This window comes from Cricetulus griseus, assembly GCF_003668045.3.
Source record: "Cricetulus griseus strain 17A/GY chromosome 1 unlocalized genomic scaffold, alternate assembly CriGri-PICRH-1.0 chr1_1, whole genome shotgun sequence".
Taxonomy (NCBI): Eukaryota; Metazoa; Chordata; class Mammalia; order Rodentia; family Cricetidae; genus Cricetulus; species Cricetulus griseus.
Window position 1 is genome coordinate 67,528,180 of NW_023276807.1, and position 19,172 is coordinate 67,547,351.

General features: G+C 48.6%; 1 protein-coding gene across 1 annotated transcript; it reads left to right on the forward strand.

Moving 5' to 3' along the window:
- The first annotated feature begins 1,105 nt into the window (after nucleotides 1-1,105).
- On the forward strand, nucleotides 1,106-16,790 carry Adprhl1 (ADP-ribosylhydrolase like 1). Its single transcript, XM_027387818.2, has 7 exons — nucleotides 1,106-1,316; nucleotides 6,288-6,452; nucleotides 8,652-8,777; nucleotides 9,199-9,339; nucleotides 12,539-12,666; nucleotides 12,817-12,949; nucleotides 16,633-16,790. Exons 1-7 carry the CDS (start codon nucleotides 1,106-1,108, stop codon nucleotides 16,788-16,790), a joined length of 1,062 nt encoding a protein of 353 aa, XP_027243619.1.
- The last annotated feature ends 2,382 nt before the right edge of the window (nucleotides 16,791-19,172 follow it).

Here is a 19,172-nt window from a genome sequence, read left to right on the forward strand (position 1 = left end):
TTCCTAGCAATTGTATATAAGCCCAAGGGGGCCCTGCCAATTCTGGATGCGGCAGACCAGGTCACAAGAGGGCCAACTGGGGTCTGTGCCTGCAGGGTTTGTGCACGAGAGGGAATAGGGAGGTGACCTTCCTCCTAGTTCATTTCAAACCAAGAGTCCTGGCTTTATAAAGTGTGCCCTACCCAGCCTCATATTTAATAATTCCATGAGCAGGCAGGAATGTTCACAACACATGAAGTTTGAGGTGGCACAAGACCACCGGGTCTAGCATCGGATGGAGCCCCTTGCTACATCCTTTTTTGTTTTGTTTTGTTTTGTTGGTTTTTCGAGACAGGGTTTCTCTGTGGCTTTGGAGGCTGTCCTGGAACTAGCTCTTGTAGACCAGGCTGGTCTCGAACTCACAGAGCTCCACCTGCCTCTGCCTCCCGAGTGCTGGGACCAAAGGTGTGCGCCACCAACACCCGGCTGTGCTACATCTTTCAAACTTCTCTCTCATTACATCTTTTTTTATGGTGCTGAGGACCCAGCCGAGGGCCTCATATACATCAGATAATTATTTGTTCTATCATGGTGCTACTCGCACAGCCATCACGATTTTATAATGAGAAAAGTTTTCTAAAAGCATAAAACTACAATGGATGAATCTCAACATTATACTGAGTGAAAGGGCAGATGGAAAGGGGCCACACAATGTATTACTGTAATGGCAAAATGGGTGCATTTATTCGAAGGTGGGGCAAGAGCAGATGGCAAAGACGGAGCAGTAATGTTCACATTGCGACATGCACTTCTTTGCCAGCAGGGGGCACATTCCATCAAGGAGCTGACACAGTAGCATGGCTCAAGGGCTCTGAGTGGCTCTGGGTGTGGACTGGTGCCAGCAGGCTCCTTTGCTGGAGAGCCAGTGCTGTCCAAATAGCTCCCACGTGGTGAGCTCAGAGCTTTACCTCATTGGTGCCACCTGCCAAGGCAGGGCAGGAACGCCTGGCCATTTGGAGAGTGCTGGATGGTGATACAATGACCACTATAAATGTCAGTCGGGCTGGCTAAGGGTGGCCAGGAAAGGACAAAGGCAACTGCAGGCTAAGAGGAGTCACCTTCTAAGATGGAGAAGTTCAAGGCTGCGATGTTGTTGGGGAGTGTTGGTGATGCACTCGGCTATGGAAACGTCTGCAGGGAGAATAGCGCTTTAGGTTCAATCCAGGAGGAGCTGCAAAAGACGGGAGGACTGGACAGTCTTGTGCTCTCGCCTGGAAAGTGGCCAGTGAGTGACAACACCATCATGCACATGGCAACTGCTGAGGCCCTCACCACAGGTAGGACTGACTGGCATACTCTGCTCCAGGTGTGTCGGGGTAGAAAGACGGGTATGTGGCTTCCTGTGTTGATAGCAAACCAGCACCAAGAACCTTGAAGATGGTGCAGCTGTACCCTGACTCTGCCGCTGAAGGTGGTGATTTAATATTCACCCAAGATCTGGAGCCTGACAGGCGGCGGGTCATGTTTCTCCTGTGTGTCTTTGGGGGACAGCAGCACTTCGTAGACAAGCTCCAGCTTCTAAACAGCAACTTTCCCTGGTTTCTTCTGTGGCACACGCAAACATCTGGGGCTGCTCTGGTGGGATCAAAGCACGGGCACAGGTTCAGGCTGCAGAGGATGAGAGTCTTGTTCTAAATCTATTACAAAAGAATTCGTTACCCAGCTTGAAATTTGGACCCACTGAGATAACATTGTTTGGGGATTGCATCCCAATCCAAAGAATTAAGGTGAAAATACCTGTCAGAGTGATTCAGTTTGGAGACTGTGTGTATATGCGATAAGAAAGAAAAGTTTGGATTCAGGAAACCAAAGTTTGTTCAGTAAGGAGCAGATGGTGCTAAGATCAGCAAGACATTACATGGATGTCAGAGAATAGTGCCTATATCAACACAGTGTGTCTTTGCTATGCAAGGCATGCTAATGTCCTGCAGGTCTGATACGCCATCATTGCAAGATTAAGATCTGAGGGCAGCAGTTAAACCAACAGACCTCACTTATGCATTCACCATTCTGTTGTCTGTTGTGAACAAGCCCAGCTTAGTTCTGTGGTCACTGTATAGGAATGCCACCAATGCCATGTCCCTAAATAGAGCTGAAGCACGTTGATAAGATATGGTGTCACAGCTCGTTGAAATGGTGAGGCATCTTTCTGAGCGGGGATAATTATGGCAGCCAAGTATTTATGGATTCTGTGGTCATCGTATGGGAATATCATCAACTAGCCCCAGATAACTAGGGGGAAGTAAAGCACAGTGGCAAGAGACAGTCTCACACCATGGAAAGTGGTGGAGCATTGTCTAGGGTTTCAGAAAGTTATCAATTCCAAGTGTTTATGTCTTTGGTCATTTTTGGCCCTACTTTTCATGCCTTTGTGGTCATTACTATAGCTCAGAGCCTGCCGCATCTCACAACCTCTGGAGAGCATGACTTCCAACAAAACCGCAGTCGGTACTTGTTCTTGACGTTTACTTCCTCAATGCCGTGTGCACGTCATTGCACATCTAATTTCTGATGGGTGCTCTGTGAGTGCCAAGTGCTAGGCCTGTGTCTGTCTCAGGGACTTCCCTGGAGAGTACCTGACCAAGTTAAGTCCTGTGTAGTGACACAGGGTACTTGGGATTAGATCCATGAACCAAAGTCCACTCAAGATGAAGTGTGTGTATTCAGTAAGGTTTGCACCATTTTGTAGTCTTGTTTTTTATTTGGTTTGGTTTGGTTTTGAGAAAAAAAAAAGTGAGTTCCCTGCCAGTCATCAGAAGTACCAAGCATGTGTTGCCATGTTGTGCCCAATCATGGCCTCTCATTGTAGGTCATGAAAAAACACTTATCGAATACCCGCTTAGTTGATCCTCTAGCCCAGAGAGGTTCTCAACCTGTGGGTTGTGACCTATTTGGAGGCCAAATGAACCTTTCACAGGGGCTGCCTATCATGCATATCATATGCTTATATTATGGTTCATAACAGTAACAAAATTAAAGTTATGAAGTAGTAACTAAAATAATGTTATGGTTGGGGTCACCACAGCATGAGTAAGTGTATTGAAAGGTGACAGCATTAGAAGCGTTGAGAATCACTGCTTTGGACACTATGTCTTTTTCTGCTCATTAAAACAAGTTTTTTTAACAGCTGTAACCCACTTGAGGGGGCCCTGGGGACATGCCACTAATGGGAGGCACAATTCATAAGGAGCTGCCCTCCCCCCACCTGCCTTACGGGCACTATCCCAAGGCCATGTTGTCTTCACATTCTGAAAGACGGCTTCAGTGTTTCCATTCCACAGGTGAGATGGACACTTTGAGTGGTTGAGTGACAGCACATCCAGGCATCCTGGCCACAGGCCATGTTCTTACATACCCTGTCCACTGCCTAAGGTCAAGGTGGCCACAGAACTATTTATTACAGTGTTGGATGCCCAGTGCTGCTTCCCAGAATGGAACCCCTCTTGACACATTTAAACAAGTGTCACTCATGATTCCACCACCCAGCAGTGGCTATATGGTCTATAGGCCATGGCTTAGCTGCCACAGTGGTCACAGCATGTGGCATTTGGGACATGAAACCAGAAACAAAGACAGGACCTTGTCAGATGCTCTACAAGACATGTCAGTGGTACGGCACCTGAGACCTCACTCAGGAGTGCAAAGACCAAGGTGACTTCCTCGTGTCACTAGGCAAGCATGTAGTCATGGGCTTTCACAGCAGGCTTTGAGCGTGGCTCATTTCAGGATCATTTGCTCTGGGGCTTGGGTTCAAAGCACCACATTCCCACTAGCTACAGCTGAGCCTAGGAAAAGTGGTGAGGTGCTCACACCCTACTCCTTAAAACCCTCGTGGCTGTGGGAGTCAAACAGAGCTACAGGTTGCAAGACCACCACACGGGTCAGCCCTCTAAAGGATCTTGTGTCACTGAGAGTAAGTTGTTCTGGCTGACTGTTGACTGTCAGGGCCAATCAGTAAGGCAGGGAGGGGAGTTGGGCAGGAAGTGTCTCAGTGTGCAGCCTGCAGGGAATGCAAGACCAGCAGAATCAGGTGTGCCTAACCTGCTTCGACTTTTCCTCTCAGGGACTCTTATAGCAGAGTCAGGGTTAGAGCAGACACGGGTCAGAGCCAGGGTGAGAGAAAAGAATGCAACCTGTGGAATTCATAGGTATTTTGCTTCAAACTCGGTTTTGCTTTTTTTTTTTTTTTAATCATGTCTATTGAGAGCTGTTGGCCACTTTTCTATATCTGACTCACCCTTAAGGAGGATGGCAATGAGTGTAGCAGTCAGAGCAGGGTGATGGGTATTCATGGAACCTTTTTACTCTGGAAAAGCTCGGTTTCAATTGAAGGCAGAGGTTTTTCGGTATCTGATTTTTTTTTTTTTTTTTTTTTTTTTTTTTTTTTTTTTTTGGTTTTTGGAGACAGGGTTTCTCTGTGTAGCTTTGGAGCCTATCCTGGCACTCGCTCTGGAGACCAGGCTGGCCTCAAACTCACAGAAATCCACCTGCTTCTGCCTCCCGAGTGCTGGGATTAAAGGCGTGCACCGCCAACGCCCAGCTGCAGTATCTGATCTTATAATAATTGTTTTAGAGGGCTTGGGGAGGCCTGGGCTGCCTGGTCGGAGGAGGAGGAAACTGCCGTCGTCGTTGGTAAGCAGATAGCACTGGCAAACTGGTGCCAGATGCTGTGGCTCACTAACAGCCTGGCCATGGGGATAAGTCCTGCCTCCCAGCAGGGGTTGCCGGCAGACAGGCAGAAAAAGCTAATTTTATTCTTGTAGGGCTGCCACAAGAAGCCTAGCTGGGACATAAGGCACTCCCTCCTCCAAAACAAAGTTCCGCCCATACTTTCTCCTGCCCCAATTCCAAGCTAGGCATGAGCCCTAGAGGAAAAATGGCGGGGTGAGCGGGGCTCTTTCTCCTGGAGCTCACAGCTGGGGGTAAAAGCTCTGCTCCCACACAGGGAGCAATTCTGATGGGCACTTTGCTTCTCTTGGCAACAAGGGAGTCTGAGATTTCCAACCTGCTCTTCTCTGGAGCAGGACCACCAGTTCTTTATGTCCTGTCCTCTCTAGACACTTAGCCCTCCGCAAATAAAGATCCCCCCATAACCAGTTAGAGGGCCAGTGATTGTCTCCTGATGGCACTTCTCTATCCTGAGTGCAGCTTTGACAATGAAAACCTGCTGTTGACTATGAAAGAGGACACAGGAAAGCACCACCCTCACGCTCACTAGGCACCCAAACTATGCCTTCCCTCCAGATGACCAAGCTCTCTGGCCTCCACTGTCTAGGCATGTGTGACTGTTGTCCACCAAACTGTGGATTAACTTAGTGACCAAAAATCTCTGGTTTTTCGGTCAAATCTCATCAGCTCTAGTCAGCATCTTCCTGGAGAAAATGACAGCTGCTCTAGGGTGCATAAGGCAGAGGTGGGCCAGGTCCCGTGCTGGCCAAGGGCAGACTAGTTCTTTTTACCCACTGTGCCCCACAGTCTTTAGGGGTTTGACCCATTCTGGTCTCCTAAACACACTTCAAGGGAGCAAGGCACAGTTTGACAATAGCAGCAATACAGAGCCTGGGTTCCCCAGGGGGGTGGTGGGAGCCAGAGCTCAGAGGAATCTCCTGGTGTCCCTTCAAAACAATGAAGCCACTGCTCTGCTTGGTGTAATATGATGTTTATTCTGAGTGGACAAAACTGTTAGTAAAAATGAGGGTGATAGGTGTTCCTTAGACCCTCAGGACATATCAGTGTGGTGGTTTGAAAGAAAATGGTCCCCCACTACTAGGAGATGTGGCTTTGTTGAAATAGGTGTAGCCTTGTTGGAGGAGGTGTGTCACTGTTGGGGCAGGCTTTGAGGTCTCCTTTGCTCAAGCTTTGCCAGTGTAACACTCAGTTCACTTCCTGTTGCCTGCAAGATGTAGGACTCTCAGTTCCTTCTCCAGCACCACGTCTGCCTGCATACCACCGTGTCCCACCATGATGACAATGATCAGAACCCCTAGACTGTAAGCCACAAATGTTTTCCTTTATAAGAATTGCTGTGGTCATGGTGTCTCTTCACAGCCGCAGAAACCCTAAGACAACCAGAATAGACGTTAATGGTCTGCTTAAGGTCTAAAATCCATCCAGGCAGGAGCAGAGTCACCAAACTTTCTCCTCTAAGCCCGCTCATGTGTCCTTGACATCGATGGAGGAGGTTCCCATGCCCAGCACCTCACACTTTCTGTCCTCACTGACATCTGTCCACACCCCTTCCTCCACAGACTACTGGTGCCTGGATGACCTGTACCGGGAGATGGTAAAGCGCTACGTGGAGACTGTGGAGAAGCTTGTGGAACATCGGCCAGACCCTTCCACCATCGAGGGCTGCTTGCAGCTGAAGCCGGATAACTACCTCCTCGCCTGGCATACACCCTTCAGTGAAAAGGGTCAGAGAGCTTTCTGTTCAGAGAGCTGCTGTTAGGGACCCTGTGGGTACGAGTGCAGGTGCCAGTGTGGGTGCCGGCAGCCTGCCCTGGCACTCATCATCACTTTCCCACACATCTGGATCAGATCCTTCAGTGGGTGGGGCATCGCCTTGTCAGCCATCCCTGCTTGCTCAAGCATCTGTTAAAGATGCTGTCCATGGGGCATCAGGCTTCCCCCAGAGGGGTTTTCGTTATCCATCTCCAGTTTTCTTTAAGGAATATTTGCCTTTCCTTGAAGTTTGTATTTTGGCAAGAAGTGCTGTCTGTGTTCACAAAGTGCAGCATGTAAGCAGCCCCAGCTCCCACCTCTCAGAGGCTCCCCTCCTCCCCTGCCAGCCAGGTCTCGTGGGGCCCCTTAAGAATAGTGAAACTACTGCTCTGCATTTATCTGAAGTGGGCAGAGTGGACCTGTTCCACTGTGACTGCCACAACTGTCAGCCTGCTGTCCAGCTCCATCCATCTGGGGACCTGGGCTCACTCTTCCCAAACAGAAGAGGAAGTAAGTGCTAAAGCCTGGGGTGTCTCTGAAGGGTAGGACGAGAGCAGCAGAGCACAGGCAGGACCAGGTCAGCGGCTCTGATATCCCAGGAATTCCAAGAGAGAACACCCCAGGTACAATAGAAGGTACAATGTGAGAGGTGTAGATGTTACCACCAAAAGAGATCATTTGAACAGGTATAAACGTGTCACTGCCAAGAGAAGCAGTTTAAGCAGGTATAGAAAGACTAGTGTTCCAGTTTTATTTCTGCTACTGTGATAAAGTACCCTGGTTAAAAGCAATTTAGAGGGGAAAGGGGGTTTCTTTCAGCTGCAAACCATCACATGGAGAACTCAAGGCAGGAACTTTAATCAGCTGGTCACATCACACACTCAAGAACAGAGCGAAATGAACGCATGCATATTTGCTTGCTTGATTGCATCTCCACTTGATTTCTCCATTTTTAAATGTTCAGGACCCCCTGACCAGGAATGGTGCCACCCGCAGAGGACTGGGTCTTCCCACATCAGTTAATTTAACTAAGACAATCCCCACAGATGCACCCATAAACCAACCCAATGTATACAGTTCCTCACTGAGACTCTTTCCAGGTTATTCTAGATTGTGTCACACTGACAGTTAAAATTAACCATCACAACTACCAACCAGGAGGACTTCAGGGTCATCACTGTGGTGCAAGAGGAGAATACAGGGCTTCCTTTAGGCAGGGCAAAAGTGATACAAGGTCTTGAGAGAGAAATCCAGCATTATCTGTCAAAACTGTTTAATGAAAATGCCTTTTGGTGTGATATTCTGCTTCTAAAAGTCTTAAAGACCCACAAGGACAGCACACTAAAGCAAATGGCAGGAAGGTGCATAGGACGATGACCTTGTCAGAATCACCTGCACTAGCAAAACCCTGGAAGCAGCTTGGCATCACTCAGTAAGAGAATGGGAAAGTTAACTATGTATCTGCACGATGGAATGCTAGGTAGCTGTTTAAAAGAAAGGTAGATCTGTGTGTTGAGGTGTAGAAATTCTCTGCTATAGAGTGGTGGGAAAAACAAGATTCTGAGCAATCCACTACATCCTTCCCATATGCATGTAGGGCAAACTCATAGAGTGTACACAGAGTGTGCAAGAGTGTGCATACAGGAAACTCCACAAAAGAGTAGACAGCCCTGACAGCAGAAATAAAGAATATTAGTGTCTTGATGTATGGAAGTGCACCACATATGCGAAATGCCCAAGGAGGACTCTACATCAATCATAACGTAATAACACTGTTTTTAAAGAGAAAATTTCCCAGGAATGGTGCTATATAGCAAAACTCTGTTTCTAAAAATGGAAGGAAAGAAAAAGAAATAGGGAAGAGGGAAAGAAATAGGCATATCTGGGCCAACACTGTTTCTGATGTTCCCTGAGTTTCTACTCATTATGACCCTGCCCTAGGTCAAGAAAAAGCCCGTTTTCAGGGGTTAAATAACTCCACTTTCTTGCAACCTGACCCACAGATCTCTTTTCTATTGTCTGGGATTTGGGTGGCTTGTCTATTGTTCACTCATCTAAAGATACTCTAATGACACGTTATTTCCTAAACCTCATCCTTTAGGAATTATGAATGCCAGACTTCCAAGGGTTATGTGGGCAAATCTGAATTCAGGTGTCTGTCACCCATGTAGGCTCAGGGTTTGGAGCTGCCACTAAAGCAATGTGCATCGGGATGCGGTACTGGAAGCCAGAACGGCTGGAGACCTTGGTTGAAGTCAGTATTGAGTGCGGTAGAATGACCCATAACCATCCCACAGGTAAAGCGGGTGCTGGAAGGGTGTGAGTCCTGTGGGGACAGCATTCCACTTGAAAGCAGAATTGTCATTGCGTGTGGTGGTAAAGAAGCCACACTAGGGGAAATCCTCATTCTTCCTATATTGTTCATGTCAGAAAGAAAGAGGAGAGGTGTAGATCTTGAGGGGAAACTGGGCTCCAGGCTAAGTAGGTGTCAGTATCAGTCCTATGGGCTGCTGCCCTTCTCTCTCAGAGGCTGCTGAGCCTCTCTGCTCAGTCTCCAGGTCCTGTGGCAGCCCTGAAAGGGTGAATGTCTCTCCTCCTATAGAGAGGGGGAGAGAATGGGGAGGGGCAGAGCTCACAGCTCTGGGGACTGTCTATTTGGACTCAGAAGGTCACTGGTCCAGGTAACAGAGCTGTCTCTCTCTTCCTGCTGCCCTCCAGGTTTCCTTGGGTCCCTGTGCACTGCTCTGTTTGCCTCTTATGCAGTACAAGGAAAGCCACTTGTACAATGGGGAAGAGACATGCTGAAGGTGGTCCCCCTGGCTGAGGAGTACTGTAGGAAGACCATCCGACACATGGCAGGTGAGCCTGTCTCCTGCCCCACTGCTTTGCACTCTACCCAAAGCACATGTGCTCATATTCCAACGCAAGTCCTGCACTGGCCACCCAGCAACTCTAGGTGCTCACCCAAAGGCAATGCCTAGAGAAGTCCTTGATCAGTATGGGAAGACCTGACTTCACAGAGGTCCTCACCTGGCAGAGGGCAGACACCTGCTCCAAGTGGTACCAGGACCTCAAGGAGAACCACATGGGTGGTTTCTTACCAAGTAGCCTGAGGTCTCTGAGACCACCCACACCCTCAGCATCTCCAGGCTGACACCAAGTGTCTAGTGGTACAGAGAACCACCTCTGCATCCATAGAGGAGTGAATTGCACACACATTTCACGCAGCTCCTCCTAACCTGTACTTGACAGAAGAGATATATCCCCTGCCACACATTTCCATCTGTACCAAGATGGGTCCCCGTTCGGAGAGTTCCCGGAGACCAATAAGGCCATGTGCTCCCAAGGTTTCTGCCTGCCCTCATTAATTCAGAGCCTGTCTCCCTTTGGACATGGTCAGCCTGTTACTCAAAAATCCTGGTAGCTTATGGCTTCCAGAGTTTGGGCACAGAAGCAGCAGAGTATGCCCCACCGTCCCCCATCTGACTCGGGAATGCTGTACAATAGGCACAGAGAGAGAGGGCCACAAATGCAGGACCAGAAAACTCAGGGCTCACTCTCCAAGTTACGGACTATCCGGAAGACCCTCTTGTCCCAGGGCTACTCTTCACTCTAAGAGGGACATGTGTGAGTGGGGAGTGTGGCTGGCACCATGTGTCCCGCTATGTGCCTAAGTAGGAGCAAACCTTCTAAAATAAGTCATCTGGGATGTCCAGAAAGAAGGGAAGATGTGAGCCCAAGGCCAAGGCCACTGCCTCTCCAAAACAGCATGAAGCTGAGTCATATCAAAGTCACCACAAGAAGGGGGGACATGTTCTAGAGGATCCCAGAGCAACTTTACAAGGACACATGACACACAGGAGGACACCCGCTTGGCCTCAGCACTGGAGGAAATTGGTCCTAACAGATAGCAATGGGCGTTGTGGCTAGCCCATCTCTGAACTGTCTGTCCTCCGCTTACTTGGTCTCCACGGAACATTTATTTCATTTGTTTTTGCTTAGCTTAAGCCATCATTTGTAGAACTATGTTTTTTACTTTTTTTGCTTTTGGGGGACCTGCCACCCAGATCCCAAATAAATCACACACAGAGGCTTATTCTTAATTATGAGTTTGTTTCTAGCCAGCTTTTCTTAAATTAACTCCTCTACTTTTTCCCCTCTGGGCTTTTACCTTTCTTTCTTCTGTATATCTTACTTTCCTTTTTACACCATGAGTGGCTGGGTGGCTGGGTGGCTGGGTGGCTGGGTGGCTGGCTGGTGCTGGGTGGCTGGTGGCTGGGTGGCTGGGTGGTGGGTGGCTGGGTGGCTGGGTGGCTGGCCTCCTCTCCTTGTTCTCTTGCTCTTCTTTTTCTCCTTGTTTCTCCTATTTATTCTCTCTGCCTGCCAACCCCACCTATCCTTGCTCCTGCCTCAATATTGGCCATTCAGCTCTTTATTAGGACCATCTGGTGTTTTAGGCAGGCAAAGAATCACAGCTTCATGGAGTTAAACAAATGCAGCATAAACAAAAGTCTCACACCTTAAAATAATATTCCCCAACAATCATTCCCTGGTCCCTGTGTCTCAAATAGACTCAGATGTCCCCTGAAGGACCCCCAGCACTGTCTACAGAGAGTGGACCATTTCTTTAATCTGAGCAGGGTCACAAGATGCCCCCCCAAGACTGGAGGGCAGTTGCTATGATAAAGTAGACCCTTACAGTACAGCATTGACATTGCTAAGGGACACCCAAGAGTCCAGAACCCAGGTGGCTATTTTTGAAGTGGACCATCCATGGGGACATGAACCTGAGAACAGAGTTCACTGCCAGGACATCTGGGGACTTAACTCTTTCTGAGAGGTGAACCCCTGAGAAACAGTCTGGTTATATCTGTTAGATTTTAAAGTTTGCTTAACTAGAATTTTAGGAGCTCCTTTGAGCTTTCAACAGAGCCTAAGCTCACCCAGAAAGAATTGTTCTGTTAACATCCTTGGAGTATGTCCCCTGGAGCTCTCTCTCTGAGGGGCAGCTGAAGGACTCAGACCTTGCTGGTCCTGGGCTCTGGGTCTGGAAATCTGCCTGTGGGACTGTTCTCACCTGCTCCCTGGGTAGAGTCGGTGCTGGGGCCAGAGCTGCCCCACACAGACATTAGTGATATTCAAGTAAGCAATGTATTCAAAGTAGTGGTATTCAAGTATTCAGCTTTGTAAAGCCCAGCAGGTCCAGAATTCCAATGTGCTAGCCGGAGAAGCTGTCCCAGCACTTCCTGGCTTCTCCGCTGCAGCCTCTGCTCACTGCCCTGTAGCGCCCTTTACTCACTCTGCTCTGTCCTCTGTTCACGGTTGTCTAGCCATAGACAGAAAGTAGGGTCTAGATCTTTATCTTCAGCTATATCCCACAGACCTAAAGGCCCTAAAGGCCAAGGCATTCCCCATCCTCCATTGCTTCCAGGGGAGGACAAACTGTGAACCTTCCAGAGCAGGCACCTCTGTTTCCTTCTCTTCCAAGTCTCTAGAGGGCTTGGTCCTCTGGAAGATGAGTGCCCTCCTCATCAGATATGCTAGCTAGAGGTGCTGCAGCTCACTTGCAGCTTGGGTTTCAGGCTATCAGTAATAATGAAACTTCTCCTCTTACTGTGCAGGCCCAGGTTTAAGCTAATCAGAACACAGAATTTCCTGTTGATTTTTCTTTGAATTTCTGGGTCTTTTTTGTTTGGGAAATTTTTCTTTGTTTCTTCCTCTTTTTTTCAATATCTTGTGCATGCTAGGCAAGCACTCTTAACCCTGAGCTACATCTCCAGACCTAATTAATTAAAATCATAGGTTCATACTCATCCTGTGATCACTCTCTGCCTCAGAGAGCAGTTAAATAACTCTGGCACTGTTCTGCTTCCTCCCCATCTTCTGCGCTGCTGTTGGAAGCAGCCATACCTATCAGGGCTGCTTATCTGGGGCACAGGTACTCCTTCCCCCCATCCCCGGACACCCGCAGCAGGGAGATGGCACTGCCCACCTCCCCCATCTCTATCCCCATCCCCGCTGGACACCATCAGCCCACCCACCCTGTGCTTGCACCTAGAGTACCAGGAGCACTGGTTTTACTTCGAGGCAAAATGGCAATTTTATCTGGAGGAAAGAAAAATCAGTGAGGACACAGAGAGCAAAGCCACCTTCCCTGGCAACTATGATGCCGAGGAGCGAGACAAGGTAAGTTCAGCCCCAGGCCTGGGATGGGCCTGAGCAGATGGAACTCAGCTAGCACAGTGAGTGAGTGAGCAAGACCCGTGGGCCGATGGCAGCCGCAGGGACAGACTTGGGTCTTTTGCCAGACACATATTGACCCATGGTTCTCCTCAGACATACAAGAAGTGGAGCTCAGAGGGCCGAGGGGGACGACGTGGCCATGATGCCCCCATGATAGCCTATGATGCCCTCCTTGCTGCAGGGAACAACTGGACCGAGCTGTGCCAGCGGGCCATGTTTCATGGAGGTAAGATGTCCGCCTCTGTGGTGGATACTCCCAGAAGGTACAGACCCTGTGCCCTGAAGTACCTCTGGGTGTTTAAGGTCCACAGATATGGGGTTCAGCCACAGGCCTAGAACACAGGTCCATCTCCATTGCTGGACACACTCTGGAGTCTCTGATTGCAGTACACATACTAACATCAGGGCCACAGATACGGTTGCAGTAACCTACTTTGGTGTGGCCCACAAGCCTGCCAGTCCCACAGGTGACCACTGTCAGGACATGTGACCAGGTGCAAGGACTCTTCCCTTTCTAGCTGCTCACTCAGAGCAGGTAGTTCTCCCTCAACCCAGCTACACAGGCTCCTCCCCACTGCAGTTCTGTATCCTGTACAAAGCCACACATTTTATAGCCAGGTTCCTGGGGCTGGGTGAAATGCTTCTCTTCCTGAGGCCCACTGTTCCTTGGTGGCCTCACTCTGTGGGCTTACTGAGTGTGAAAACAAGTAGTGAGACTGGAAGTCTACCTTCCTGCTTAAGCAGAGCTCCACAAATATGAGGCTTGCTAGTGTTTGCAAATGCCCAGTCCTTCAGCTAGGATAACTCAAGCCCATGCTGCCAGAGCCATCTGTGAGCATCCGGAAGAGACAGGCTAGGAGGAGGGCAAAAGGGGTTGGGGCACAGTGGGTGGAGTCACTTCATATGGCCTATATAGGCTGGAGCATCTTGTACAGACAGGAAGGTAAAATGCACGTAATTGCATCCCCTTGTCCTTGCAAATGGGGGTAGAGTAAATGCAAAATATCTGAAATTCACTCACTTGAGGTAAGCTGTGAGACAAAGAGGGCTACAAGGTGCCTGGCATGGCCAAGAGAGGCAAGGTGAACTTGGATGGCTGAGAGAACCTGACAAGGAAGTCATTGCCCTTGCAGTTGCCACTGGCCACTGTCCCAAAGCAAATCCATTTGGGTACAATTGGGTGTGTGGCCAGAGCCCTAAGCTGCCAATGGAAAGTTGTATGTGGGACCAGAACTTTGTTTCACAAACCATGTTGTGTCCCTCAGCTTTCTCCCAACTTTCCTCTGAGAATGAACAACTGGTTAGTATCAGAGTCATCCTGAGCCGGGCATTGGTGGCGCACGCCTTTAATCCCAGCAATCGGGAGGCAGAGGCAGACGGATCTCTGTGAGTTCGAGGCCAGCCTGGTCTCCAGAGCGAGTGCTAGGATAGGTTCCAAAGCTACCCAGAGAAACCCTGTCTCAAAAAACCAAAAAAACAAAAACAAAAACAGAGTCATCCTGGAAGCTGGTTTTACTGGAAGGAGAGAAAGAACAATTGTAGGAACTCAGGTTAGAGTGGCTCTTTGTTATAATGCTGTTCCTGGATATCTGTGTTTAGGCCTCTCCATGACCAGACCCCACGTCTCTAGGTATATCTACACCAAAAACAACTGCCCTGACTTTCCCCCTCCATCAACCATTGTGGTCCCCCAGCTTCATCCAATCCAGTTGCTCTCCCCCACTGTGTGTGTGTGTGTGTGTGTGTGTGTGTGTGTGTGTGTGTTTACAAGTGCATATGTGCTAACACAAGAGGGTGTGTCTGGAACATTATCAGGACTCAGAAGCAGTTTGGGGTCAGAGGTCACCTGAGGAGGAATCAGAGGCAGTTCCAAGGTTCCCAGCCAAAGAGACAGAGGCCACATGACTTGGCAATCACAGCTCAGCTTTTTCTTTTAGAACTGGCAAATTCTTGAAGGTATAGATGCTGCATACGTGCACTCATCTGTGCTCATTTCACTGATTTGAAGACTTCCTGAAAAGCAGGTGGTGGGCAGGGGATGCAGCTCAGCCAGCAGAGTGCTTGCTTAGCATGAATGAGGCCCCTGGTTTGATCCCCAGCATCACACAAAACACCAGACCGTGGTGTTGCACACCTGTAATCCAAACACTGGGGAGATGAGGTGCGAGGATCATAAGTTCAGCGTCATATTTGGCTGCATGCTTGATAGCCTGAATCACATGAGACTTTGTCTCCAAAAAAAAAAAAAAAAAAAAGTGTGTTTGTGGGTGAGGGGCATGGCTCAGCAGGTAACAGCCTGATAACCAGAGTTTAATTCCTAGACTAGAAGCAAAGAGCTGGCTCCTACAAGCTGTCCTAACCTTCACACAGGCACTGTGGCACAGGTACACACACACACACACACACACACACACACACACACACACACACACACACACAAAATACATAAATGTACTAAAGTCTTTTACAAACTGGAGAAGAGAGGGCAGTGTGGCTCAGTTGGTAGAGTGCTCACCTAACATGCACTAAGCCCTCAAGTCAATCCCCAGCACCTCATAAACTGGGTATGGTAGTATGCCCATATGCCCAGCATTAGGAAGGTAGAGTCAAGACCATCAAGAGTTCAAGGCTAGCTTTAGCTCCATAGTGAGTTCAAGGCCACCCTGGACTTTGAAAGACCCTGACTTTAAAGATGGGTCAGCAGTTAAGTGTGCTTGAGTTCAGTTTCTAGCATCCATATAGTAGCTCAAGACCATCACAAATTATAATTCCAGGGGCTTTGGTACCCTCTTCTGGTCTCTATTGGCAACAGACACACATATGGCTCACATGCATTCATTCATTCATACAAAATACTCACACACATAAAATAAAAATAAATATTAAAAAACAAACAAATGAAAGTAAGCTGTGGTTGTCTTGACTGCAAACCAGAGATGGAAAGGCACTGAACACCCAGCTGTCAGAAATAGACAGCAGCCCAGAGGGTTCTGCATATTCAATTTTAAGGACAATTTTATGAATATTTCTGAGGTGAATAGCATAATTATGAAGTAAGATAACTCTTTTCCCCTTCCAATTGTGATGGGCCAGATCTCTCTTTTAGGATATTTCTTCCCACAATCCACTAGAAAAACCCAAAAAAGGTAGGTGAAAAACACAGTATGATGCAGCCAAGTGCACATGTGTGACAATTAGGAAAGTGCCCTGGTGCCTGCCTTTCTGATACAGAGGAAAAACTAACTGCACAGTGAGTGTGCTGGACCACAAAGGGGCTCTGACCATCCAGAGACACTGCAGCTCTCACATGCAGCTCCCACATGCAGACACATTTTCTTGGCAACCTCTCATTTAACTCCTTTATGAGATTGCTCAGAATCCAAAGGTGGATCCCATGGCTGTTGGTCAGTTAAGGAACTCCAGGCTATGTTATGGGAGCTGAGGCCAGGCCTTTTCAGATTTTCAGGCTGTACAAACAGGAACAGGGCTTGGGATGTCTGTTGTGACTTCATTCTCCGCTACTCATGACTGTCTGCTACCTAACACCACTGCATCGGTTTGTGGTGGCAAGATGTGACCTGAATAGGGGGAGAGAAGGGAAGCGGCTGTAGAGCAAAGAAGGACCTGGCGCTTAGAACTACGGCTGCCTTAGTAGCTGGCAGCCTGGGTGGGGGGCAGTCCCATTTGAGATAGGTTACTTCAGGGTATCTCTGGCTGGCCTGATACTTCCTAGCCCAGGCAGGCTTTGAACTCATGTCAATATACCTGTCTCAGCCTGTTGAGGACTAGGATTACAAATTGTCTACCACTACACCTGTCTTCTGCAGGATGGTCTCAGAGATACAGGGGAAGCAGGCTTAGTCGGTGGGGATGTCCCCACCCAGGACACACTTGTGTTTGCCATTTCAGGAGAAAGCGGAGCCACAGGGACAATCGCTGGCTGTCTGTTCGGGTTGCTGCATGGCCTGGCCACTGTTCCACGGGGCTTGTACCAGGAACTGGAGCACAAAGGCAGACTAGAGGACTTGGGCACAGCCCTGCACCGCCTTTCCACAGAAGAAAAGTAAAGTGTTTCTGCCATTTTCCCTCCCAGAGGGCAGCCCGTAGCGCCCACACTCAGACTTAGAGCCTCCCCTGGGAGAAGGTATACCTGTGCAGTTTCCACACAAGAATCACACTCCTCATGGGCTGTAATTCAACTGTAACTTCTCCATCCAATTTCAAACCCTGTTTGCTATATAAAATACGTTGTTTGTCCTAAGAGAATATTTTTCTTCACCCTCAGTGAAGCCTGATACACCGTTGCCAATGCCTTGTGTTTGCTGCACATAAACCTCCAGACGCTTGGTGACAAGTTGTCTCCTGGACAATTGGTGTATTTTATTCTTCCCCCAAACTGGGTACTGCTTGTTCACATACCTGAACAACACTAACATCCATGGCTCTCCATTTGAGAACCTTCCTCAGTCTTTCTACCTCCTAGCTGTATATTTCTACCTGCTACCTGCTGGCATGCTGAGAGGTGGGACATCTCTCTTCAGCAGTCAGATGTGTTTGTTCCTCATAGTAGAGAGACTTGGTGGCTTCAAGATGTACCCAAAGCAGTCATTTAACCTCCTTGCCATGTTTTTTTTTTTGTTGTTTTTTATTTTATTTTAGTGTACATTTGTCTGTATGAAGGTGTTGGATCCCCTGGAGTTACAGACAGCTGTGAGCTGCTATGTGGGTCCTGGGACTCAAACCTGGGTCCTCTGGAAGAGCAGCTAGTGCTCTTAACCACTGAGCCATTTCTCCAGCCCATCCTTGCCATGCTTTAGTCACTAAGCCTTTACTGAAATCTTCCTTGATCCTAGAGAACTATCTGCTTCTATTTACAATCCATTATTGAGGGAAGGCTGGGCAGGAACTCAAGGCAGGAACCTGGAGGAATGCGGCTTACTGACTTGCTCACTGGGTCACACTCATCTAGCTTCCTAGACAACCCAAGACCACCTGCCCAAGGGTGGCATCTTCTACCATGACCTGGTCCCCACTGCATCAATTATTAATCGAGAAATTGCTCCAAATGCATGCCCACATCCAGTCTGATTGAAGCAATCTCACAGTTGATACTCCCTTAGATAACACTGGGCTATATAGCAGAAGGTGATAACAGACGCTAACTAGGAGACAGAGAACAGTCCTTAGAAGATGTGCCCTGCTGGAGACCTGTTCCCTTGTTGGGCACATAGCATCCTGATATGGATGTTTCATGCCGAGCTACAAGGACAGACAAGGGTCAGGCAAATGACAGGTTGTTACTGTGACTGCAAGACAGCTTCAGTCACTGCAGAGGGAATGAATGCAAAGCCACCTGTAGGCAGGTGGAGATGGTGGTCCCACAGCTTGTTCAGACAGGGGTAAGAAATGGTAGTATCATAGCCCCCAATTGGTAGAGACCACAACGTATTTTATAAATTACAATTTGCCATGGCCCCTGTGTGCCCTGCAGTAGTGGTATGGTTCAGGATGTGGTGTTCTAGCAGGCTAAGAAATGGGTCTCTCCGACGGATACTTGGCAGCCATGCTGAGCCCCGGAATATATTTCTCTTCTCCTGAAAGGAAACTGAGGCAGAGGCACACTCTGTGCCAGAGGATGCTAAGAGCACAACAGAGTCCAGCGACCCTGGCACAGCTTCTGACTATGGGGCAGCCCAGTGAGGTTCAGTGACCCTGGCATAGCCCCTGAGCATGGACAGCCCAGTGAAGTCCAGAAACCCTGGCATAGCCCCTGACTATGGAGTAGCCCAGTGAGGCTCAGAAACCCTGGCATAGCCTCCTGAGCGTGGGCATCCCAGTGAGGCTCTACTGACCATAGCTGATGAGGAACTGTGTAGTGATATTTTTTTTATGCAAACAGCAAGAGGCTTTATTGCAGTTCTTTAACAAGCTAACCCCATGTTAACTCGGTCCTTTCATCCATCCACCATGGCGGATGGCTAGGAAAGACCGATATTTTGTTTGTGCTCTAACAAATAAAGCTTGTCTGGAGATCAGAGTGCTGAGCTAAGCCACTACTTAGCCATGGAAGCCATGCAGTGGTGGCACACACCTTTGATCCTAGCACTTGGGATCTTATGCCTTTGGTCTCAGTACTTGGGAGACACATGTCTTTAATTCCAGCAGTAGGGAGGCGGAAACAGGAAGTGATGTGGCTGGTCGAACAGAGGACTATAAGGCAGGAGGAGACAGGAACTCACCCCCTTTTTCAGGCTGAGGAATTGGCAAGGTAAGAAGTGACGATGGCTTGCTCCTTTATCTCTCTGATCATTCAGTGTTTACCCCTATATCTGACTCTGGGTTTTTATTATTAAAACCAGTTAGATTCGTGATACAGAACTAGACTGACCCAAGGCTGCATGTGCTCAAATAGGGACAGGCAGGGCTTGAGGTCTGCTGTCCCCTTTCTT

Bases quoted from the DNA above. Each gene is read 5' to 3' on its own strand.
- Adprhl1 (XM_027387818.2), top strand. From the start codon at position 1,106: ATGGAGAAGTTCAAGGCTGCGATGTTGTTGGGGAGTGTTGGTGATGCA. The intron at 12,667-12,816 runs GTAAGTTCAGCC...GGTTCTCCTCAG, and splicing joins ATGCCGAGGAGCGAGACAAG to ACATACAAGAAGTGGAGCTC. The intron at 12,950-16,632 runs GTAAGATGTCCG...TTGCCATTTCAG, and splicing joins GCGGGCCATGTTTCATGGAG to GAGAAAGCGGAGCCACAGGG.